Genomic DNA, 24,240 nt, shown 5'->3' with positions numbered 1-24,240 from the left:
GACCCTCCTCCTGATCCATTATCAGATCAAACAGGGTCTCTTCACAGAAAATGGAATAATGCTGTGATGTCTACACAAAGACACATTTATCCTCAAAATTCTGTGTATTTTAAAGCCCCCCTCCACTCCACAAAAATGTGTTTTGCTTGTGGTTGCTTCACTCACATGTTTGACCTTCACTTGGCAGAGTTTGAGTTGATCTGCGCTCACTTTATGTCAGAGTTTTAAGACATGTTCGGTGCGGGCGTGACTGACGTGGAGACGGCACAAACGGAAAATTTACTTTTTAGTGAAGAAGAACACATTTTGTTTCCAGTAGTTAAAGTTCTTGTAAATAAACAATATTTGCATATTTAAAGTTTTTTTTTTATTGAAGGACAAATAGTAGATTTATTCTCAAGATTTTTAACGTGTGAAAAAATATAACAGGCAAAAATATTCTCGTATACTCAAAACAGAGAATTTTATCTTAAAAACATGTCATGTGAACATATTAAAATAGTCTTAAACATATGATATAATCGAATGTCACTCATAATACAATAAAACTTCTAATCAAAAAATGATTATTTGAGCAGGTTGAAACAATTTGTATCTTTTTTTACTCATCTTTTAATCATACGCTCTCCCCTGAGCCTAATCAAAAATATGGTGAGTGTGTAACCATGACATCAAAATATTTCCTCATGAGGTTCCATTTAACAATAAAGCAGGACTACACATTGTCATCACAAGATCAACACCAGTATTTACAAAGTCTTCTCACACAGATGGGATGTAGTCACAATGATGGAATAGAAATACAGACAAAAAAAACAAACACATCCATTACAGAAATAATGCTGTGATCATGTGGCCACACTTTTTAGACTTAGTTCCACTTAAGCCATGCCTTTGGTTCTCCATTAGGACTGGGTTCAGGAAATGATTATCACAAATACAGGTTGATTTGACTACCTCCCTGTGAGAAAATAAAACTTGAGGGCTGGAGGTGTCAGAGAGGAGCTGTGATTCCCACCAAAACTCTGGAAGGAGATAAAAGCTGTGGGCTCAGGGGATTTGTTGTTTGGCGTCCCGGTGTGTATAATCGCCTGTTTTGGGAACTGTGTGGTTCTCAAAACAGTTTTTGAAATCCCCATACCCCCCCCCCTTCTTGGAAGTGGTTTCCCTCTGCAATTTGTGATTCTTTTCTTCAGTCCATAATCCTTTACAGAGCCTGTCAAATCTCATCGAATCACAAAATGTGGGTTTCTAGCTTTGGTTCATTTTCTAAACATTTTGTCACAGTGTTGTAAGACTAAATAAATGTTATACCTCGCGGGGGAAAAAAGACATGAACAGAAACGGTGACACACTTGAAACCATGTGCTCCTTATTAAAGAAACGCACAGCAAGTTATCATAATAACCTCTCTGCCAAAATAGAACTGCCGTGCTTTCTCGGGCTCGTCTGGAAAAATGTCAAAAGAGGAATCAGCAGGAGCTTTACGGGAAGATTTTAAACTGGAGTTGATTTATCATCTGAGAGCAGAGCTGATGGTTACACTGCCAGACAGAGGAGCTGGACAGGGCTACGCTGGCTGGCTTAAATTGTCAACAGGTGCTCAGACACAAAGACACAGCGAACGGGAAAGGCAGAGCCGCTTCTTTATATCAATAGAGGGAGAAGAGTGCGTTTCTCAAATCCCTCAAGAACAAGAACCAACCTAGAGAGGAGGACGATAGAATAACACCTCAGAGGAGCCTCTGCATGTGCAGCCAGCAGCTGCTGCAGAGCAACGTCATCCATCAATCTTCATGCGCTACATTACATGTTCGATTATGCTCGCATCGCATATATCTCCAACAGGAGAGTGTGAAGAAGTTTAACTCCCTAACTGACTGCTGGAAACTCAGGAGGAATTATATGTTGTATGCAAATGTTTGGAGGGCTCTGTCGTGAGAATATAACAATCATGGAGCGATCAGCTGGGCAGGTGCCAGGGGTTCAAAGGTCAGAAGGGTGAGGCTCCACAAACCCAGTAACACCTCCTCAACCTGACTTGCAATATAAACACGACATTGCTATGCTCACTGGGGTGCCAGATCAGATTCTTGAAGAAAATAACCGTTGGAGGCCAAGGAATGTCTAAACTTCTGAAAAAAATAACGACGAGAAAAAGGGCAAATGATAAAGGAGAAAGAGAGTGAATAATAAAATGTGTTTAAATTTAAACCATAGTTATTATGATCTCAAATTCAAATGCATGTACTGAAGTTGTACCTTGTTTTTGTATTAAATCTACTGATTTTATTCTTGCCAAGACTGTAAAAAAGACAAATCTTGAGCTTGTGCTGAAACACTCCACTAGACCACAAACCGAAAACAGCTTTTAGGTCACCACCTGCCATCAAGGTTGCGCTTAGCAGCAAGGCCACCTTTTTCAATAAAACTCCAGCAGACAGTACAAACTATTTAACGACATTACTTTGACTGTTTCACTGAACAAGGCAAAAGCCCGCCTGTGAAGCAGAGATCAGGTATGAGCGGGATAGCATCACGCAGATAATCTATGTAGCGTGAAGAAGGGAGGAATTTGGGGGGGGGGGGAGGCTGAGCCCCATGCTCAGTGAAGAGGCTGTGAAGCATGCAGCTTGAAACATCGACCATGACGGATGAGAAGAGAGCAAGAAGGAGGGCGAAGAGATTTATTCGAGCTGTCCACAACTTTGAGATCAAAGCTTAATACGTTGAACACATTTTTTATTGCTTTGCTTTTTGTCTGTATTTGTTATATTTTTAACACTTTTAATGAGTTGGTTGACATAATAGCAGCATAAGTCATTTATTTGACTGTCTGTACAACCATGTTTAAAATTGGTACAGTTTTAAGGGGATATGCTGTAACGGGCAGCCGCAAAAATGAGCTGCAAGAGCAGATGTTCAGTCAAAAGTACTTGTTTTTTGCCACTGACAGGCTCAGATTGTTATGCGTGTCCGACAACATTCAGGAAAGGACCACACAGAGAAATAAAATGGTTTTTTTAATGGCAATTAATGCTGATTTTGTTATATTAAATTATTTTTATATAATAGTTTATTATATGAGCAAGCTGTTATGTTTAGCATTTTAAGTTTAGTGAAAAAAAGGAATACAAATGGGCCATTATAAGATCCACAAGAATTTAATAAAGAACCAAAAAACTCTCATGACAGGAAACCAGATATACAAAGAATAGATTAAAAAACACAAAAAATGTACATTTCAGATGAAAACATATTATATTTCATAAAAAAAAAAATTGCCGCTGTTATTCATGATAATGTTCATAAAAATGACGATGACGAACTTGGCCGTCTTCACCCCCGTGATTTTTTCAGCATTTTCTATAATGAAAGGGAAAAAAAGTTTATCTACTGTTCAACAAGGAGAAATCAAAAAGTGTCCAAGATATAAAATAGTTATTAGTAAGAAGCACTAGAATAATTATGAGCATTTACAATGTTTCAGTCCTGTAATGTTTGGTTATATTTGATCAAATTCAAACAAATGCACTCAATGTAAAATAAATTTGTTTTGATATACGAATAAGAAATAGGTATAAGTCACATAAAAAAAGTGGTCTAAGAAACCTGTCAATTACTGCCTTTAATACAGATATTGATACTTTCTATAAATGTATTGATTTAAAAAAGACATTGACAATGAAAGATCTTTGATAATTATAGACTAAAGAATCTAAGAATATCTCTGAATGAGAAGCGACTGCAAAATAAAAAGAGCAGGATTTTTTTTGGGGGAAACTTATTATTTTTTAACTCCATTGTTAGTTTACACACGCAGTTGTTGTGGAGGGATGTTAGAGTTAATGGAGCATGGCCATTTCTTAGCAGTAAGCTGTTTGATGCCTTGCTCAAGGGCACCTCGGCAGGGCCCAGATGCTGAACTGGCACCTCTCTGACTTGTACTTGCTGGAATTGAAACGGCTGCTTGACGAGCCAAGTCTCAACTATCGATGACCCAAAACTAAACTAAACTAAACTAAACTAAACTAAAAGCTCTATGCATCAGTTGGAAAAGAAAAAATATACATTATGTGGGCTGCTTCTGGTGCATAATAGTCATTAAGATGTGGGTCATTTCTAGAAAATTAGACATGTATTTCCTTTTATGCAGAGCATGCTGCTAAAACAACAAAAACCTGTGACTCGCTTTATATTCGTTTGATAAACAATAACATAAAGTGCCATCAGGAAATCTTGAGGACTGGAACAAGCACCATAATACAGTACCAGTCAAAAGTTTGGACACACCTTCTCATTCAATGGTTTTTCTTTATTTTTATTTTTTTCTACATTGTAGATTAATATTGAAGACATCCAAACTATGAAGGAACACATATGGAATTATGTGGTAAACAAACAAATGCTCAACAAACCAGAATATGTTTTATATTTTAGATTCTTCAAAGGAGTTGAATGAGAAGGTGTGTCCAAACTTTTGACTGGTACTGTATATGATTCCCCAGTTTACATCCACAGAAAACCTTACGCAGCTTTCATTATTGTTTTACATGTATAGACAAGGTAAATTACTGCCAGATTGTTTTGATTATGATAGTAGTAGTGAAGTATTCAAACTTACATAAATAAGACGCAGATTGCAGTCTGTGTATTAGTGATTTACAGTTTACTACTGTGTGGTCATCAGACAACATTGCAGAGATGTTTATATTTGTTTGATAAACAATAACATGAAGTGCCATCAGGAAATCTTGTGGACTGGAACAAGCACCATAATACAGTACCAGTCAAAAGTTTGGACACACCTTCTCATTCAACTACTTTGAAGAATCTAAAATATAAAACATATTCTGGTTTGTTGAGCATTTGTTTGTTTACCACATAATTCCATATGTGTTCCTTCATAGTTTGGATGTCTTCAATATTAATCTACAATGTAGAAAAAAATAAAAATAAAGAAAAACCATTGAATGAGAAGGTGTGTCCAAACTTTTCACTGGTACTGTATATGATTCCCCAGTTTACATCCACAGAAAACCTTATGCAGCTTTCATTATTGTTTTACATGTATAGACAAAATGATTAATCAGGTAAATTACTGCCAGATTGTTTTGATAATGATAGTAGTAGTTATCTACAATCAGAAGTATTCACACTTGTAATACAGACATAGATTGCAGTCTGTGTATTTGTGATTTACAGGTTCACTAGTTGACTGTGAGTCTTTGAACGCACCTTGGAGACTGCTTTGAGGTGATGAGCTCTGATAGTTGCAGATTTCTCTTCAAAAGCTTTGGACTTCGCCTCCTCAGCCAGGCTGTTCAGAAACAGCAGCGTCAGGAGTTCAATCTGAGGAAAAAAAACATGTGTTTCTCCATCAGCTGATGTGCCGCAAACAGAGCAAACAGTGACGTAAACAGGGACTAACTCACCATTGCCTCTGACGTCGGCCTCACATTGACGTCATTCTTTGTTTTTGCCTTAATTATGTGTTTTAATTTAGGTGCCTTCTTCAGCATTTTGGCAAATACGAAGTTCACGCCAACAGAAAAGGTTTGTTTACGTCTTTGAATGTCCCGCTCCTCTTACTTCCGGGAAAACCCAGATTCTTCTTCTTCGTGTCCTCTTAATTCCGGTAGAACTTCTTCTTCTTCGTGGCATTTGAATTGTAGCTTGTTGTCAGTGCTGCCACCTCCAGTTTGCGAGCAACGGGTTTAAAATGCCTTGTTAAAAGCGAGGACACATTTACATCAAGTCAAATATTTATTTAATAAATGGCAACCATTAAAACACCTAGATATGTAATAGCTATAGCTTTAAACTGGCACGTTATTTAAGTGTAGTACATATTGTCACTTATGCCTATGCTGCCATCTAGCGGCTGCTTTGCGCAACTACATCCACAGAACACCGCCAGACTCTGCGGTTCGTATCCGGGTCAGGAGTCACAAATGGCGGCCACCGTGGAGGCAGCAGCCGGCATGAGCAATATGCTGCAATTCATGAAACTTATCGGACAGCTCAAAGTAAGACGTCTGCAAACTCTGGATACTTTTCTGTTGTTTTTGTCCCTGGCCAATAATGAATATGCATATATAATCTGAAGTGTATTAATGCTCAATCTGTAGTTTGTAAGTTGTTTTGCTGGTGCTGCATCTATTCTCACCCTGCCCACATCCACCCACACACATTACAACCATCTCTTCACAACTTGAGAGGAAGAAAAAGTTAGAAAAACAGTCAGAAACTCTGCTCTGACTGCTGCAAACCTGAAGGAGTAACATAAGTGATCATATCTGTGTCCTTTTGTCCAAACAACAATAAAACAAATAATAAAAAATATCAGTTTACTATCAAACAAAAAAAAAAACAGGAATTATTTACCTTCCAGGACCTGCAGCCAGTGGGTTTTTGGTTTAAAATGTGCAGTCAAACAACATTTTTTTTTTTTATTAAATGAAGTCAGTATATACAAACTTTCCCTTTTCTGTGCCGCTGATTCATTGTGTGTTGTGGTTGTGTAATCCTGCAGAGGGTCCCACGCACTGGATGGGTGTACAGGAACGTAAAGAAACCAGAGAGTGTATCAGACCACATGTACCGCATGGCCATGATGTCTCTGACCATCACAGACCCCACAGTGGACAAGAGCAGGTGCTTCATTTACACATCTTCCACCTTTGAATCTATCTGGATGAATGGAGCTCTTTAATATCATTTAAAAAGCATAAATATTCATCATATTTCCTTGTTGAATTTTGTTGTTGGTGGTCCAAATATGGTTAACAAAATACTTGAAAACAAACTTCTTTCCTGCTCATACTTTTATTTTTTACTCTCACCTTCTTTAGATGCATAAAGCTGGCTCTGGTTCATGACATGGCAGAGTGCATTGTGGGAGACATCGCTCCATCGGACAACATCAGTAAAGCTGAGAAACACAGGCGAGAAGAGGCAAGTTACCAGCATCGCTCACATCACTGTAGATGATCGACACGCAATAGATTCCATTGATTGTCATTTTTAAGTAAACGATGATGTTTTTTTTATATTCTCCACTCCACTCTCTCAGGAAGCGATGAAACATCTATCAGCTCTTCTACCGGAGGGCCTCAAACAGGAGATGTATGGGCTGTGGGAGGTACACCTGTTGTGTGTTTGTAGCTCATGAATCATAATTCAACGTATCCAACAGCAGGCTGTCATGTCCCTTATGATTATATTATACCTAAATGTTTCTTTGGGAAATGAATGTGTTTTTTTTCTTCTGCAGGAATATGAAACTCAGAGCAGTCAGGAGGCCAGGTTGGTGAAAGAGTTTGACCTCCTGGAGATGATCATGCAGGCTCACGAGTACGAGGAGCTGGAGGGAACGCCGGGACGACTGCAGGAGTTCTTTGACTCCACCAACGGCAAGTCTTCTCCTCCTTTTCACACCTGTCTCCATCTTCCTCACTGGATCTCATCACTTCAGTTGCTCACGTTCCGGCACCAGGGATCCCCTTTCTTGTCTTTTCTCTTTGCCATTTGTTCAATGTTTACGCACATATATTTAATGGGTTGTCTTTCTAGTAATTTAAACTAATTTTGACATGATGTGCAGACTTTTTATGAATTTAATTCTCTCGTAGGTCGTTTCCAGCACCCAGAAGTGCTCCAGCTCCTCAGCTCTCTGAATGAAGAGAGGGCATGTCACATGACGAAAACGGACGAATCAAAGAAATCTGACGCTGAATCTTCACAGCCACATACGTCGTCACACACCTCTTGACTGTCACGCACACAAATACCTCTGAGAAAACTGCCAGATAATTTACAAATGCATAAACCTGTCAAAATGTAAAGAAATTATCTTATAAATGGGTTGAAAATGTATTAAATGTATATAAATTCCCGGATGTATTGTAGAGAGAAATTATGCCAATATTTCTTTACATCAACAGGCTTTATTATATTTCCAGTTCATTGACAAATACATTTTTATTACATTTTGACATGTTATATATGTATACTGTCTGACAGATAGTATTTATACAGTTGGTGCTGAAACAATGGTGCTGAAACATCAGAAAATAGGAAAATGAGTTCATCACATTATTACATTTATTTATGTGTTTGTTTTTGTTTTTTCCAACTGGTTCAGTCAAAGTTGTCAGTATTTATTGTTAAAAAAATCAGTCATCTGTGATATTTTTTGGTTTGGTTAAAATGATCTTTAATATTGATCCATCAGTCATAAAACATGTATAATGGTGTGAAATGTATTGTATGAATACAGATTAATGCATTATGTCTTTGGGTTTCAAGTTTTAGTAAAAACATTTGTAAAGTTGGAGTTTAGTTGAGTTGCCAACACAATATACTGTACAAAAGTAAAATATATACTGTAGTTAATTCTCCAAATACACAACATGCAAGACCTCAGTTATTTGGTTATGAAACAGACCCGACAACCTTTTCTTACAGCACAAGATCGGTCAGCGCTTAAATGCTTGAACGTGATTTTTATTATTAACACATTTCTTTTTATTGTATCTTCTTAAACCACAGCAAAGAAAAGAAAATCTTATAACACATGAAAGACAAAAGCAGAAACACGGAACAGATTATATATATAATAAAACAGAACGTCACTTTGATGGATGGCAAAGTTATGCAGCGGCCTCAAGAGGCCATATACTTGAAGGTTTCAAAGAAAAACAGGATGATTTAACACAAAAATGTAATTAGACATTTTATGTTTTGTGGCACCAACCTTTTCAGAACATAAGCAATACAAAGTGAAGTTGTCTTTCAGCATTAAACAGATTAGTTCTGCACCAAGAAGAGTACAACATTGGACCCGTGCTTCTAAAGCCACATTAAAGCAGCAGTATGATGTCATACATATTTTACTGTGTGTTAGCTACATAGCCAATAGGCACCCGAGAAAAGTTCAGCTTTTTATGTTATCATGACCATTTTAGGATTGATATTTCATAATGTATACCTGTGTGTGAATCCAGCAGTTTAAAACAAGGTTAACAACATGAATATCCAAAGTTTAAACGGCAGGTGTTCATTATTTCTATTTCCAGCATTAGACTCAATTGTCTAAAGTGATTAATCAGAAGTGTCAGCTGTGATTTAAAAAAAAAAGTAGTATGACTGGCTCCGTTTGCAAAGTCTGCCCACAAAATGTCTTTTTAGGTGTCGTTACAAAATGTTGAGATCTTTGGTCTTAGTGTAAAACCATTTATACAAGTTTACAAATATTTCGTTTCACCCAGGACCTCTGGGTTGATCACATCAATGTGGGTCATATGTACATTTTGAAATGTCGTAGTACAAAGTACAAGGTAGTTGAAAATGTATCATAATTTATTTTTATACAAACACTTACTGTATTTCTAATAACCTAAAAACCTAAAAATGTAGTTTTTGGTATGAATGGACGTAGAGCTTTGATTCTGTACCAACATGGCTGTTAAGTCAAATTCCCAGAACAAATGAATAAATCAATAACCTCTTTTGTGAGTCTGAGGAGCTCCAGCTGTAATTTGATTTTTTTTTTTATATATTCGTGAGGAGAGGATGACTCCTCTACATGAGCCAAACCACGAGACAACAAAAAAAAACAGGCCAGAAATAAAGGGTTTTGGTTCTGACTGCCTTCTGGATCTGACCTGGAATCTGCTCATCCTTCTTTTCTCAACTAAGGCTTAGTCTCCCCTTTAACCCTCCATCAGATCAGCGCTCTGGTTTAAAATGGTTTGTAGGGAGGGTGACCTTGTCGCTCATTTTTTAAATCCACCACCCTGAAAATGAGTCTTTCAACAAGAAGATCCACCAGCTCTGACCTCTTTGTAAAACTCATAAAGTGATCTGGGTTGTCAGCAGATTCTTCCTTTAAACCCAGTTTAGTTACATGAAGAATAATCTGACAGGCTCTCTATGTTTATTAGTACGTGCTTTTTGACATTAGCTGACTTCAAATAAATATCGACTGCTGCCATTTTAGAATATTTAGGTAAAATGTTTGGTCCAAAATAGAAAATTGCATCAATTTTGAGAATTTGAGGTTGCAGGAAATTGCATCTGAGTGAGACTTAAATCTCGAACATGGGATTGTTTGTAAAAAAGCATCAAAACAAATGCGATAAAAGAAAAGTATTCTGTAACATTTCAGTCAGAGCATTGAGTAGATACGTGACATGAGTTCCTGGTTTAAAGTACCCGCCTCTCCGCGTGGATGCAGCTCTAACACGGCCTCTCGGAGCTGTCCATCAGGTTGTTGGTGGGCGTGTCCTGAGAGCTGGCGTTTGCGGCGGAGGAGAGGACTTCCTCGAAGCTGCCCCCTGTTTCTGTACCGCCAACCTTTGTCTACGAGAAACGCATCGACATTAAATGTGCCGCCATCACTGAAGAGCTCCTCTCTCCCTCTTTTGCACAAATGTTTCATTTTTAAAGCTGAAATGCAAACTTTCAGGAACTAATTTAAACAGCTTTTGTTTTAACATTGAGCACTACAGCATGCATGAGGATTTTCAGAATTTAAGAAGTGCTTTGTTTTCTATTAAAGTGCTCTGTTATACTTGATATGATATTAAAAGTCAGAAACATTAAGTGGCAAGTTTGCAGCAATTGAGTATTTTGCAGTGTTAGAATTAATCAGAAACCAGATGGTGGTCTTTACAGTGGCGCCTACAAACTATAGACAAAGAATGGAAGTTTGTTTCTGCAGAGACTGCATCAGGATCAGTGTGAATATAAATAACCAACAGGCTCACTTGTGAGCGTCAAGAGAGTAAGCTGGCAATTACACACAGATTACAGTGTTCAGTCCTCTCTGCTTCACCGACATTTTCTAACGTTCAGAGGCGGCGACATGCCGTGTTCCTCTGCGTGGCTTCTGCATCTAACTGCTGTGGGTCATAACAAAGCCTGGTTTACATGCTATTAATTAGGGACTGTCAATATTTCTGTTGGCAGGAATAGCAAAGAGTCTTTTAGATAACAAGCAATTACAGTATATCAAATATTTCTTGGACACTAGATACAGAAATGTGTACAAGGAGCTTTTAAAATACACTCTGCATGACATTTATAATGCCTTGAAATAAGTGAGAGAACATTTAGAAGCTAAAATGTTGTGTTTTTGGTCCCTCATCACTTAATAATGCTAAATAATGCTCACACACACACACACACACACACACACACACACACACACACACACACACACACACACACACACACACACACACACACACACACACACACACACACACACACACACACACACACACACACACACACACACACACTGTTTACCTTGATAGTGGACACTGTAGTCTCGACCTTTTCCTCAAAAGACTTGAAGCTGGGAGAATTTCTGTGAAGAAAAAGAAAGACAAACATTCTAGTTTATTATCATTGAAAAAGTGCACAAAAAAAAATTTGCTGAGCTATTATCAATAATATTTTCAGCTAAAATGAATGTATTACAACGATAGTACCTAACCTGTTTGTTTGGGATGTAACAGTACGTATTTACTGTGATGTGATTAAAGGTAGGAAAAGGCAAGCAGGTGTAAATATCATTTGAAAACATCTCTGGTCTTTTTTCAGGTTTCTTATCACTAAATAAATGACAATGGAAGGCACACGTTAAACAGTTTGCTTCTACATGATGCATGTCTCTCCAAAATGTCATCACAACGAGTTTTGGGAAGTCAAAGTGAACAAATTCTAATCAGTCCATCTTTGAGTGCAAGCAGAAGTTTGTGCTAAATGTGAAAAAAAATTCACCCATGACTTCTACTCCTGAGATCACGTTCACGAGAATGAGACAGACGAGAGTTCACAGCGACCTTTGACCGAATTCGGTTCGACAAAACCTTTGTGTCAAATTTAAAAAATATTCCCTCCAGGCGCTCCTGAGATATCGCATTTACGAAAATGATGTGGACCGACCGACCGACAACCCAAAAACATAACTCCTGACACAGTGAAGCAGGACGGCAAGATCAGAAAAAAGATAGATTGACTCTCGTACACACATAAGCAAGCAAGCAGAGTGGTTACCTCATGGTGGGCATGCTCATAGAGTGTCTGATAGAGTAGCTGTCCCCAGAGAGCGTGGTGAGAGAGGAGTTAACGGTTAGCAGAGGTTACACACACAAACACACACACACACACACACATAAAGACAAAGTCAGCAGGAGACATCATTGTTTTTATGCGTTTCTTTTGACATTGTGCTCATTAGTCAGTCGCAGGGACAATTAAGAGAATGAAATGGAGAGAAAAGGGTAAATAGGATCAATATGCTGGTAGAGAAATAGACTAACAGCTCCCGCCTCGACACAGAAAAAAGGATATTACATCTATGATTTGATTTCATAAAGGACTGCAACTCAAAAGTAATTTCAAAGTGCTCAAAAAAGAAATAAAAACAGAATAGTCTTACATCAGTCTCAGCTTTCATTGGCTTAGTCAAAGCACTTAAATGCAACTAGGAACGTCATGAACACTTTTTCACATGATTCTTTGAGTAATCAGAGGCCAAAATCAACTAGATCTGATTCTGACATGAGAAAAGCAACTGACTGAGTGCTGCTCTCCAACAAGGCAGAGAGTTAAGACTCTTTAAGAACAACTAATGTGACACAATCAGCTGTGTGATTCTTACCCTATAGAGTTGGACCTTTGGAAGCATGGAGGAAGATGGAAAACATTTCTTTAAGATACTTTGACAGGCCTTGTATACGTCACAGTTACACTCTTTCACTTGGGCTGAACATTTATGTTATTAATATAAACAATGTCACCATAAAAGGTAAACTACCAACTCGTATCTGTTAGGGGGAGTAAACTTGCAGCAAGTGAACGACATTAATGTGAGGAACTAGATTGTGCAGCAGTTTACGTTAGCGGACACAATGACAATGTTCTGTTAAAGTTAAACAATGTAAACACACAAAAACACAGCAATCCTATATCACACACACACACACACACACACACACACACACACACACACACACACACACACACACACACACACACACACACACACACACACACACACACTTAAAGCAGAAGTTAGAATAAAGAGTCAGAGTTAGATATTGAAAGAGAAAGGTGACAGAATAAACAATGGTGGAACAGAAACACAATGGGATTTTTTAACTGCACATAAATAACAGACAGATAGATAGAAATCATGATATCTTGTATCCTTAGAGAATAAAACTTAAGTTAAAAGGTGGAAAAATACTTGACACATAAGAAGACACATCAAACACACCCACTGCAGTAAATAAGAATACCAACATGCTTACTGTGTGTGCACACAAACCAAAATCTATGCACACCACGAACAAACCACAGGGACATACCTCCGAGGGAACAGAAACTCTAGACCAACCATGCTGGAATAATCAAACATAAAGCATCGTTTCCTTTCTGTACTTTATACTCCAAATACATAATAAGCTGCAGTGTAAACAGAAGTGTCTTTACAATCTAGCCGCTTTCAACACGTTACAGTCCCCAAAGGATATAATAATAGTTTTACACATTTTTTTCTGTTATGCTTTTTTATGTATAAACAGATTTGAAAAGTAATATCAATGTTTCTTTACTTTCTTTTAGCTCTAAAATCCAAAGTGTCTTTGAGTTACATTGTCTTATTGCTTTAACCAATCAACAACCTTTACTGTATGTTGTCATGCAGCTGTAATCTGCAATCATCCTATCCCACTTAGATGGAATCACAATAAGCCCTCGCTCTCTGTATTTATTGCGTACAGAACAATGCAGGCTTGTGTTGTGTTGTGTTGTGTTCACTCTCAGTGCCTCAAACAGAGCAGCACAGGGAGTGACAGAGAGGCAAAGAGACAGAGAAAGAAAGTGACTCAGGAGGACAGACTTCGCCTCTGGCCCTTCAGCTCCCACAGAAAGCAGCTTAATGTGCGATTACGTAATCTCAAACTCCCCCTGAGCAGGACAGAGCAAAGAGTCAAAACGCTCTGAGAGACGGGGATGGATAGCACAAATATAAAACATACGAATTAGATAAAAGCAAAAATCAATCAGTGATAAACGGGAATCAGTGGGTGACTTGTGTCCACAGTGTTTGGATGATATATCATAAATCAAACCAGATCATTTTCTGTAAATAATGAATATATATATATATATGACATCATTGTGTACCTCATGTCCCCAAACTTCCTGGTGATGGCGCTGCCCAGTGTGCTGAAGGCGGCTGTGGTTTTCTGTCCTGCTGTGGACAGAGTCTCTGATGTCTTCTTATAGCTGAGACATAAAGAAGGTGCATTCAAAATATGTCACTACTATTCCATACAAACACATATATTCACTGAATTAAACACAGTAGTCTTACAGATGTAAATATGATAGGGACAAACACATAAACACAATCATATAATCAAAGTTATTAGAAAGGTGGGAATCAACAGAGGCCCGACATTTCCACATTCTCACAATATTAATATACAATACACATATTTTCCGTCCATGTATTGATACAATAATGCCACGCAAAACATCGCAAATGTTTTTATCCCTACCCCTAATTAGAAGTTTCTCTGTATTGCATCTCACAGTTTCTGATTTTAACAACCCTGTTTCCTGCTACAAACTTCAGAACAAACTGCTTCACACAACAAAGCCACCACCCTAGACGTTTAGTCTGAACAAGTTTATCTAATATTTGCATCATGGATCTTACACGTCTGTGGCCACACTGGTTCATTATAGATGAGGACGGCTACTGTGTGTGTAAAGTGATCTTCAGGTTGAAGGGTAACTGGATAATAATGGAGTCCTCTGGAGACTATCCCCTTGCTCATCTCTGTCTTTTGGGCTGATAGCTGATAGCTGATGCTCTTATGAGGTTATTAGGTTATTTCTCTGCACGCTAAAAGGCATAAAAGTAACTCTTCAAACAAGTCCTATACCAATTTGGAAGAACATTACAGATGTTTTTTCCCGGCCGATAATACAGTTAAAAATCATTGAGACAGGTTAACTGTGTCATGGGGACAGCGATAGCCTTTAGCATTGAGTAGCATGTGTTTTTAAATCAGGTTTATGATGTCTGTTACAGTGAACGCATCAAAGATAACAATCACACATATTGTGCAGCGGAGCAGAGGATTATGTCTTTATAATTAGGTTTCTAGAACAGTTTGGTGTGATTGGCTGTTAGAAAACAGAACCACCTGCTCTTTGTTTGTGTTTCCTCTGAAGGACATCTATGTTGACAGCAAACAGAAAAGCCATTCAGTCATGTGCTGCAGACACAAACACACTCTTTCTCCTCCTTTACTTTAACATAATCAGATCTGTAAACTGGTTATTTATCTGTCAGCTGTCTTACAAAAACAAACACACATTAACTTACGCTGTGGAGGTCTGCATGTCGTGCCAGCCTCTACTTAGGTTGTTTTTGAGCTCGTTCAGCGAAGTCATGCCCAGTTTCTGTTTGAGGTCGGCGTGCTGCTTCTCTTTGGACATCAAAACCTGCTTCAGCGTACTGATCTCCTCCTCCAGCTGGACATACACAAAAAGAAAGAGCACTTCTTCACTGTCTTCATACGGTTCAACACCTCTGGTTCATTCTGAGCAGGCAATTAAGAATGTGCATGTTCAAACATACTTTAGCCAACTCTTGCTGAATCTCCTCTCTCTCCTCCTCCGTCAAGGTGGAGTTAAAGTCGACTTCTGACGCCATATCTTCATCAGCCTCTCTCAATGGCTCAGAGTCCAAAAAACCTGAATGAAATATACACACACACACACACACATTGAAATGTTAATTAAAACCTCTGTGTGAGCTGTTAATCAGTGACGGAGACACACAAACAGAAATTAAATAGATAAATGTAAGTACAGGAAGCAAAAAAAAAAAAAAACAGCATCTGCTCCTGGAATAAAATGCATCAAATTGTCATTAATATTAACAAGTTATTTTCCCTATTGATGCACCTAAAGTTAGTTGCAGTGGTCAAAAGCGTCATGCCAAATGGATGTTATGTAATTGTTATGGTGTCAATGAAGAGTTAATCACCTTGTTCTTTAATTTAAAGTGTCAAAAGATCTTTATGGATTTGTTTCTCCTACTTAAGATCTACTTTTTCTTATTTGTATCCGCAATTTTTTCCAGTTTTGTTGTTTTGACTGTGTGTTGCTAACCGACAGCCTCGATGTCTGAGTCCACATATCTGTCTGTCTCTATGTCTGACTGCGCCTCTGACAGTTATGTAATCTGTGGCGGCAGACTGTAGAGCTTTAATCTGGATTAACCGAGGTGGATTATCTTGCTGATGGACACTACAGACTGCCACACACACACACACACACACAAAAACAAAAACAAGATGCTGTTTCTTTGGACAGATTTACTGTAAAAGTTGCAACATTGGATTTTAGTGGAACCAGAGTTTAACAGATTTATGTTTTACTTTTGCAATTATTCCCAGAGAAGATATTCTCTCATATGCACTTCCAGGAAAAAAAGCATGAATTATACGTTGTGTTCATGCAGAGCAAGGAAGCTGTTTGCTGACTGTCATATGATGCAGCAGAAACACATTCAAGCCATCAACTTTAAATTTCCACAATAGTGATTTTTTTTCCCCCCGTCATAATTTGCAATATTCTGCATACCTGATTGAATGATGTCAAGAGCGACATATTTTCACATTAACAGTTTGAGTCTGATTGGCCTTGTATTGTTGCAGGACATTTGTGGAAGGTAAATCAAGACAGACAGGCACCACACAGCAGCAGGTCGACAACGTAACGTTTCACACGACCCAAGAAATGCAAATACATGTGGGGAGTTATATCACTTGTGTTTGTAGTGGGCACGTGCACGTTTTGCATGTGAAACCGTATCTTGGAAACACAGTTTGTACTCACCTGCGAGGTGTCCTCTCTCTTGACGTGGCAGCGTTATAAAACAGGTGAGGACAGTGTGAGGTTAGTAAAGACCGACAAAAACTAGCTATGATGTCCACAGACAATAGTTGCAATAACAACATTCTGCTCAAAGTTGCAACACATAAAAATTGGGCTTAACACCAAATGCAACACATTTACATTTCACACAAGAGTAGCACTACACACCAGTACAAGGCCTTTTATAGTAGGTAGCTATTTCTGCATACAGTAACACCACACAGCAGCAGCAGCAGGACAACAAGATTGTTAAACCCCCTGTGGCTACGACAGAAGCTTTTCATGTCTATTAGTGCATGGAGTACTCAGATCTCAGTCTTTTTTTCATGTTCACACGGCCATGAGACGACCATACAAATGTCAGGAAGTGCATTTATTTAAATACTTCAGTATTAACTGGAGGCAGGCAATTGCGATGAAACACTAACCGTTTCATTCATTAACTTGAACATAAAACACTTAAATGCACTCGAGAAATGGATGCAACATGCTGAGAACTCACACATCAACACAACAATAACCATCTCCATTAAAATTAGGTTTGTTAAGTAATGTTCACAACTGCTAGTGAATTTATGACCATATTTGTGCTAAATGTGGCATTCAAGATAATTAGCAATGGCTTTTTTATAGCTTAGGCAAGTTTCCTTTTAGCTTGTGTAGGTTTCCTTTTAGTTAACGCAGGTTTGTTTTTAGCTAACGCAGGTTTGTTGTTAGCTAAAACAGATTTCTTCAGATAAAGCAAGTTTGTGTATAGCTAACAATGTCTAATAATGTATAAAAGTTAACAGGACATGAGAAAATTTGTGCGATTGCAATTCAGAACAGGCTGTGTATGTGTGTGTGTGTGTGTGTGTGTGTGTGTGTGTGTGTGTGTGTGTGTGTGTGTGTGTGTGTTATGGGAGTTTCTATCAAGTGTGAAAGATGCAATAAGTGTCTGTGAGAGTCACATGTAGTATAGTGTGGCACTAAGGAAACAAAAGGCACAGTGTTTAAGCTGCTTCTTTTTACTATCAACATCCAATAGTTTGCCGATTGTCAGGAATGTGAAGAATGCAGAAACAAGTTAATGATCCCAGTCATGGTTCACTGCATGAAATTAGTCATATACGAAGAAAGATCAGATCTTAAGCTGAGTGGATCAATAGGAACTTTAATATCATTTAAGGCAACATTTTAAAGATGCTAAATAATTATCTTGTGCTTATTGTGAAAGGAGCTTTTGTATTTGCTTATAAAGTTGTATGACAAACAATGCAGGATTTTAGATTGTGAGGTCACGAGTTCCCGCCGACACACAACTCTTTAACCAAAACACCAAAAATAAAGTCTCTTGCTTTCGTTATTTGGGTTTTTACGATTTGTATTTATTTAGTTTACTGTTTATTTGTTCTGTATTTTGTGTGATATAGGCCCAACGTTGGTCAATGTCAGTTTAAAGCCTTATCCACGCACTGCCAAGACTTAAATCCTTTCTAAATTGTATTGGTTGGCCTAAGAGTAGTCAAAATTGAAAACACTGAGACAAAGAGTAACAGATCTGCCAATATTATCCCCCAAAATGAATAGATTAAACCAAAAGGTCTTGAGATAAGTGTCCTCAGAGGCAGCTATAGCTCTATTGTGACTTCAGGTTTCCTACGAGGTCCGCTACGGTGAGGAAATACTTTCTACTCTACAGGCTCTAGTCTATCCCTCTTCACCTGTGCTGTCCAGTTGCATATCCCATGTGCTGGACATGAACCAGTTGTCAGATTGGGACATTGATGTCGGACCCCACCGATCGTCCCCTGATGGTGAAGTTTGACTCCACTCAGTCTGGTTTTCCCCATTTGGGGCCACCGGAGCCAAGTCGTCACCATATGAGCGTCTTTTAACCGATTCATCGCCAGAGGGGTTAAACGCGCCCTGATTCAAACCTGAGCAAAGTTACAGTTGAACACACTTTCAGTAGAATAAACAGGAAGCGCTTGATTCATGTGATTTTGCATGTGATGAGTCTTCTTTTACTGGTGTTTTTACTTAATTGGCCAAAAAAATAAAGGAAGTTCCATCTGGTGAGCGAGTTTTAAAAGAGAAGTCTCAGTTCCTAGAAAAGTAATCAATGAATAATTTTTTAACTGAGATGCTAATTATTTTCTATGTCGCACTAAATTTCTTTTGTCATTTAACCTTTTCTTGCATTCACTCTGTGTCTAGATTGTGCCAATCAAACATTATACTAGCCCTATAATTCAGGCTGGATTTCCAACTGGGCAAACTGGGCAACATTTGATGGGCCCAACATTCATGGTATGTCAATTGTTTTATGTAATTTGAGCGGTAATTTGCACCACCTAAGTCCAATAAGCACTAGTCCTCCTGCATTATTATCTTATGTTGTGGTTGTCTGATAGTGGGATGCTGTTTTAAAATCGTATCTTAAAAGTATCAGATTATTTAACTTTATGTTGAACTCACAAGTTGGAAAGTAATAATATGTTTGTGTTAAATCAAATTGTCACAATCTGATGCAAAATACAGTGATCATTATTCTCGTATAGGGAGACTGTTTTCAGTGCCTTAAACATTGCAGAGAGGGTGGGAGGTTGGCGTCAATAAGAGCCCAACAGCAAATCTTCGGCCAAAGGAAGATTCACTGTGTATTTGTATTTTGGTCAAGGACAGCCCTGACCCGAATCACAATTAATCTGAAACTATTGCATAATAAATTATCTTTTGAGTCAAGAAAAAAAGGCCAATCTCTCTCTCTCTCTCATCTCTTTTGATTTGAATATGTCCCCACGGACTCTGGCAAATGTTGGTGAAAATCTTTAACAATCTTCTAGCTTTTTATAGACAAAATTATTAACAAGCAGTTTATTAAAAAACATCATTAGTTGCAGCCCTGCTTTGGAGAAAGTCTTACTTAGATCCAGCATTAAGTCGCTCCTGAGGGTCAATTTATCTGAATTTAAAAACCTCAAGTTAGTGGAATGGCATTTCCTCCAAATTAAAATATTAATTGATTAATTAAGACCACACTCACTCTCCTGACTATTAGCAGTTAAATCAACACTGAATCACATGAGGAAGAAAGCTGCTGCTGCACTGATTTTGAGATAAAAAATCTTTCATCACTTCTTCCAAAATCCCAGTCAGTGATGTCACTTTGCCGTCCCTTTCCTGTGATGTGATCTGTGCACCAGCAGCAGCATCACAACCCACCCTGAGATTCAGCGTGGATTTACCTTTAGTTTTTTATTAAGTTTTAATCTGGGAGAGTTGAGTCTTACCCTGCTCTCCCTCGTGTTTGGCCGAGTTAACCCATTGCTCTCCGGGACCCATGCTGCCCCAGTCCACCACTGCTTCACTCAGAACGCCAGAGTACAACTCTGCAGCAGAGCAAGGCAGCAGGGCGAGAGGAGACAAGAAAACTGGTTATACACACATACACAAACACACAGACACACACACACACACACACACACACACACACACGTGTCACCCCTCTTGAGGGATTTCGTGTTCCTCCAGCGTCCATCCCGGCCCTGTCGGTAACTTGATAACAGCGAGGTCTGTTACAAGCTGCTTATCTGAGTCTGCATTGGCACAGGAACAGGAAGTTTTGACCCTTTGTGGTCCGAGCTTATTGGAGCGGTTTAAACAGGATTTACTTGATTCTTGCTATTAAATGAAAGCCAGAGAGCAAATCTATGCAATCACAGAGATAACAATAGCATTTCTTTGTAACAATTAGGCAAGTTTACCCAAAGGTTATTGAGCAATCCAAGTTCCCTGTTTGCAGATGAAATCTCATTACACCATACTGCAGGAGGAAGCAGACCGGCATAAAGCCAGTGTTGTTTCACTAAAAAAAGATTTCCTTCTGGTTAAACTTCTGCATTAGAAGCCTGTAAACCTCTTTAACCTCTTTAAAAAAGGTAGAAAAAACATGAGAGGTGCCAAACAGTGTCATTCAAGTATCAAGTTTACATTACATTCATTTTTGAAATAGCACCTTTAAGAAGAAACTTCCCGTCCCGATTCCAGATTTTTGAAGGCTTATTTCCGTCTGCCACATTTAGCAAAACACTTGTGATGATGAAGCAGCCTTTTTACCAGATTAAAAGCAGCTGAATGTCACTCTGACAAAGTAGCACTTATTAGGTCAGTCTGATATATTTCATAGGCTATCTGGCTTCACTGTAAAGTTAATGAAATATATATAATACTTGTCCATTTTTAAAGACTCTCCTTTCTCTGTTTCTCTCCCCCCTTCCTTTGGTCTGGGGTGAAATACCTCTGGTCATAAGACTCCCATTTGGCCGGTTGGTCATGTGGCTATGCTAAATCAGAGGCCTGGGGATGGTCATATGGCCGCAAAATCAATTGAAGTCAAACCCCGAGGCCAAGTTGCCCTCAGTACGGCCAACAACAACGATACTGTAGATAAACCGTTTACACTCCATGTTTCAGATCTTAAATACTCCTGTAAAAACACATTTGGGGCGCCCATATTCTATTATAAATTCATATCAGGATACATTAAGTTCACGTTTATCAAGTTTAATTGAAAATGTGAAGCTTTTAGCTCCACTACAGCCTCTAACTCTTGACACAGAGTCCTCTGACTCCCGGTTAGCCACAGGTTCGCATATAAACCTGGAATGCAAACAAATGCAATTAACAACCTGCATGAACAAACACTACCTTTATCCCAGCACGCAGATGTGGGAGTCATTGCACAACTACAGTTGTTCACGGCTACTTCTTTAACATTCAAATTCACATTCCTCAGTAAAACATTAGCTGAATGAAAGAGCGATATCTTAAAAGTTAAATTAACCTCATGTACCAAACGGTTGCACGCACAGTCGACTCTGAATGTAAATTATGATTTTTGGGAAAATACAAATTATTCCAGTGCAGTGAATTTGCAAAAGCAACCCTCACTGTTAACACTGAAACAACACAAATATTACACTTTATATTAATGCAACTCACGTTAGAACAACATCCAACATGAAAAGGTTACATGTCCTTCAAAGTCAGATAAGGCATAAACGACATGGTTGGTACGATACAAACACCTTTCACATTGCTTAGTGTTTGCATTGTGCAGGAGTGCATAACAGGAACAATGTAATTGATTTCAGGGATCAATAGAAAATTTCTGATTTACAAATAAGAGAAAACCAGAAAGCCTCTCAGACAGGAAACAGTATCAAGTTACCAGAGTTTCCATGATACCTTGAATAAACAGTAACACACACCTGCAGAACACTGGCCAACTATATATATATATATATATATATATATATATATATATATATATATATATATATATATATATATATATATATATCCTGAACCAGCTTTGCACCAGAAGCCCAGAGAGCAGCTTTATGAAATGGCACTACAGAAGAAATTATAAAAAAATAATAAAATGACATATATATTGGGCTATTATTTAAGAGCACGTGCAGAAACAAAGTTGTTACCACTCCAATTTATTTATATTTGTCAATTCCCTTTTCTTTTTTTTCCCCCCACGGTGACGTCAGCAGTCGGTGCAGCTTCTTTTAACAGATCAGCTGTTTGTTTGTTTGTTGTTGTTGTTTTTAAACTTGTGTCATAAACAAATACAGACTCGTCGTCATCAAAACTCACCTTGTTGTCTGGTCTCCATGAGCGCGAGCCGGGTGAACTTTCCCAAATAACCTCCCGAGACGAGAACGAGACACGGGAGCACGCGCAGCAGCAGCGGCCGATAGCGGCTCAGGGTCAGTGTGTGTGTGTGTGTGTGTGTGTGTGTGTGTGTGTGTGTGTGTGTGTGTGTGTGTGTGTGTGTGTGTGTGTGTGTGTGTCAGTGTGCTGTCACGCGCTAGGCTGGTTTTCCGGCGGAGCCAATGGGGCTCGTGCTTTTGTGTAATTTGCATAATTCACTAACAGGACGTAGATCCTGATAGAAAAGGGAACTGAAAGGACCCCAAAATATTCAGTTTATTAATAAAATACGAAAATAAAATTATTAATACTTTTATTTCTTCGAAATGGAGGAAGTATTTAAAACTTTTACTTTAATAGAAGTAGCAGTACATCATACATACATAGTTAAAAAAGTTAAAAATAGTTAAAATAGTTGTTTTTTTCTCTGTCTGTAAATATAATATTTCAGTTATTGTTGTTTTTTCTACTGTTTTTTTTTTTTATTGCTTATTTATAATACTTGTTTTATTTTTATTTTTTATCTTGTCTTCTTCTACTATGTCTCTTGTGTGCACTTTACTCTACGCTGTTGTAAGCCTGCAAATTTCCCCGCTGCGGGACTAATAAAGGATTATCTTATCTTATCTTATCTTATCTTATCAATGTATAAATACTCCCAATACAAGCAAATATGCTTTATTTTACTAAAATAAATGTACAAAACTAAAATGTACTTTAAGTGTCAAACGTTAAAGTTTAATGTTTAATTTCAATGCTGCAGAGCAAGTTTACTCTGAAGTGTAGTGAATATAAAGCTTTACAAAATAAAAAAACACTCAAGTAAAGTACCGTTATATTGTGCTCAGGGTAGAACCAGTACTACTGAATGTACTTTCCACATCTGGTGTTTGTATAAAATGTTTTTGTATTGTTGTTTGCAGCTTGTGACTTAAACAACAACTTTTACTATTACTACTACTACTACTACTACGACTACTACTACTACTACTACTACTACTACTACTACTACTACTACTACTACTACTACTACTTACTACTATTACTACTACTACTACTACTACTACTACTACTACTACTACTACTACTACTACTACTACTACTACTACTACTACTACTACTACTACTACTACTACTACTACTACTACTACTACGACTACTACTACTACTACTACTACTACTACTACTACTACTACGACTACTACTACTACTACTACTACTACTACTACTACTACTACTACTACTACTACTACTACTACGACTACAGGGATTACTTTTAAAGAAATTAAATTGCATTATAAATATTATTATTTATTTGCAATTTAAATAAAAATGTGTTTATAACAGTAATCCTCAAAGTAATGTTAATCATCACTGTGGTATTCTTTTGTTACTTTGACTATGAATGCAAATGTTGCATTGCTCAAACAAAAGATTCAAGGTTAAAGTGCTTTGCCTCCTGCGGTGCACTTATGACCCCTGCTGACACAAAGCTGAAGTCACAGCAGTGTTTGAGAATAAAACAGGAGTCTGATACACAGAAAGATAGATATT

At 38.0% G+C, this 24,240-nt stretch overlaps 3 protein-coding genes across 5 annotated transcripts; 1 reads left to right on the top strand and 2 right to left on the bottom strand.

Annotated features, from left to right (window-relative positions):
- Positions 1-3,189: 3,189 nt before the first annotated feature.
- cenpw (centromere protein W) lies at positions 3,190-5,609 on the bottom strand. The gene is made up of 3 exons (XM_054619008.1): positions 5,436-5,609; positions 5,239-5,352; positions 3,190-3,366 (listed from the first exon to the last, which is right to left on the bottom strand). Exons 1-3 carry the CDS (start codon positions 5,520-5,522, stop codon positions 3,340-3,342), a joined length of 228 nt encoding a protein of 75 aa, XP_054474983.1. The 5' UTR covers positions 5,523-5,609; the 3' UTR covers positions 3,190-3,339.
- Positions 5,610-5,940: 331 nt separating this feature from the next.
- hddc2 (HD domain containing 2) lies at positions 5,941-7,776 on the top strand. The gene is made up of 6 exons (XM_054618206.1): positions 5,941-6,029; positions 6,536-6,657; positions 6,855-6,957; positions 7,076-7,144; positions 7,277-7,415; positions 7,635-7,776. Exons 1-6 carry the CDS (start codon positions 5,955-5,957, stop codon positions 7,772-7,774), a joined length of 648 nt encoding a protein of 215 aa, XP_054474181.1. The 5' UTR covers positions 5,941-5,954; the 3' UTR covers positions 7,775-7,776.
- Positions 7,777-10,238: 2,462 nt separating this feature from the next.
- On the bottom strand, positions 10,239-22,735 carry tpd52l1 (tpd52 like 1). Of its 3 annotated transcripts, XM_054618203.1 has the most exons (11): positions 22,630-22,735; positions 20,255-20,351; positions 18,681-18,856; positions 16,939-16,956; positions 15,674-15,789; positions 15,419-15,567; positions 14,206-14,307; positions 12,677-12,691; positions 12,070-12,108; positions 11,317-11,377; positions 10,239-10,365 (listed from the first exon to the last, which is right to left on the bottom strand). In XM_054618203.1, exons 1-11 carry the CDS (start codon positions 22,646-22,648, stop codon positions 10,243-10,245), a joined length of 915 nt encoding a protein of 304 aa, XP_054474178.1. In that variant the 5' UTR covers positions 22,649-22,735; the 3' UTR covers positions 10,239-10,242. The 3 variants fall into 3 exon arrangements, with proteins under 3 accessions (XP_054474178.1, XP_054474179.1, XP_054474180.1); XM_054618204.1 differs by lacking the exons at positions 12,070-12,108; positions 12,677-12,691; positions 18,681-18,856 and having other exon boundaries at positions 20,253-20,351; XM_054618205.1 differs by lacking the exons at positions 12,070-12,108; positions 12,677-12,691; positions 16,939-16,956; positions 18,681-18,856; positions 20,255-20,351.
- Positions 22,736-24,240: the final 1,505 nt, after the last annotated feature.

The sequence above is a fragment of the Anoplopoma fimbria genome, chromosome 18 (genome assembly GCF_027596085.1).
Source record: "Anoplopoma fimbria isolate UVic2021 breed Golden Eagle Sablefish chromosome 18, Afim_UVic_2022, whole genome shotgun sequence".
NCBI lineage: Eukaryota > Metazoa > Chordata > Actinopteri > Perciformes > Anoplopomatidae > Anoplopoma > Anoplopoma fimbria.
Note: the sequence above shows the minus strand (reverse complement) of the source record. Positions and strands in the feature narration are given on the sequence as shown.

Bases quoted from the DNA above. Each gene is read 5' to 3' on its own strand.
- cenpw (XM_054619008.1), bottom strand. From the start codon at position 5,522: ATGCTGAAGAAGGCACCTAAATTAAAACACATAATTAAGGCAAAAACA. The intron at 5,353-5,435 runs GTGAGTTAGTCC...TTTTTTCCTCAG, and splicing joins GGCCGACGTCAGAGGCAATG to ATTGAACTCCTGACGCTGCT. The intron at 3,367-5,238 runs GTGCGTTCAAAG...CTTTCATTATAG, and splicing joins ACCTCAAAGCAGTCTCCAAG to AAAATGCTGAAAAAATCACG.
- hddc2 (XM_054618206.1), top strand. From the start codon at position 5,955: ATGGCGGCCACCGTGGAGGCAGCAGCCGGCATGAGCAATATGCTGCAA. The intron at 6,030-6,535 runs GTAAGACGTCTG...GTAATCCTGCAG, and splicing joins AACTTATCGGACAGCTCAAA to AGGGTCCCACGCACTGGATG. The intron at 6,958-7,075 runs GCAAGTTACCAG...CCACTCTCTCAG, and splicing joins AGAAACACAGGCGAGAAGAG to GAAGCGATGAAACATCTATC.
- tpd52l1 (XM_054618203.1), bottom strand. The intron at 14,308-15,418 runs GTAAGTTAATGT...TTTATGTCTCAG, and splicing joins GACATGCAGACCTCCACAGC to CTATAAGAAGACATCAGAGA. The intron at 11,378-12,069 runs GTAACCACTCTG...TTTTCTTCACAG, and splicing joins ATGAGCATGCCCACCATGAG to AAATTCTCCCAGCTTCAAGT.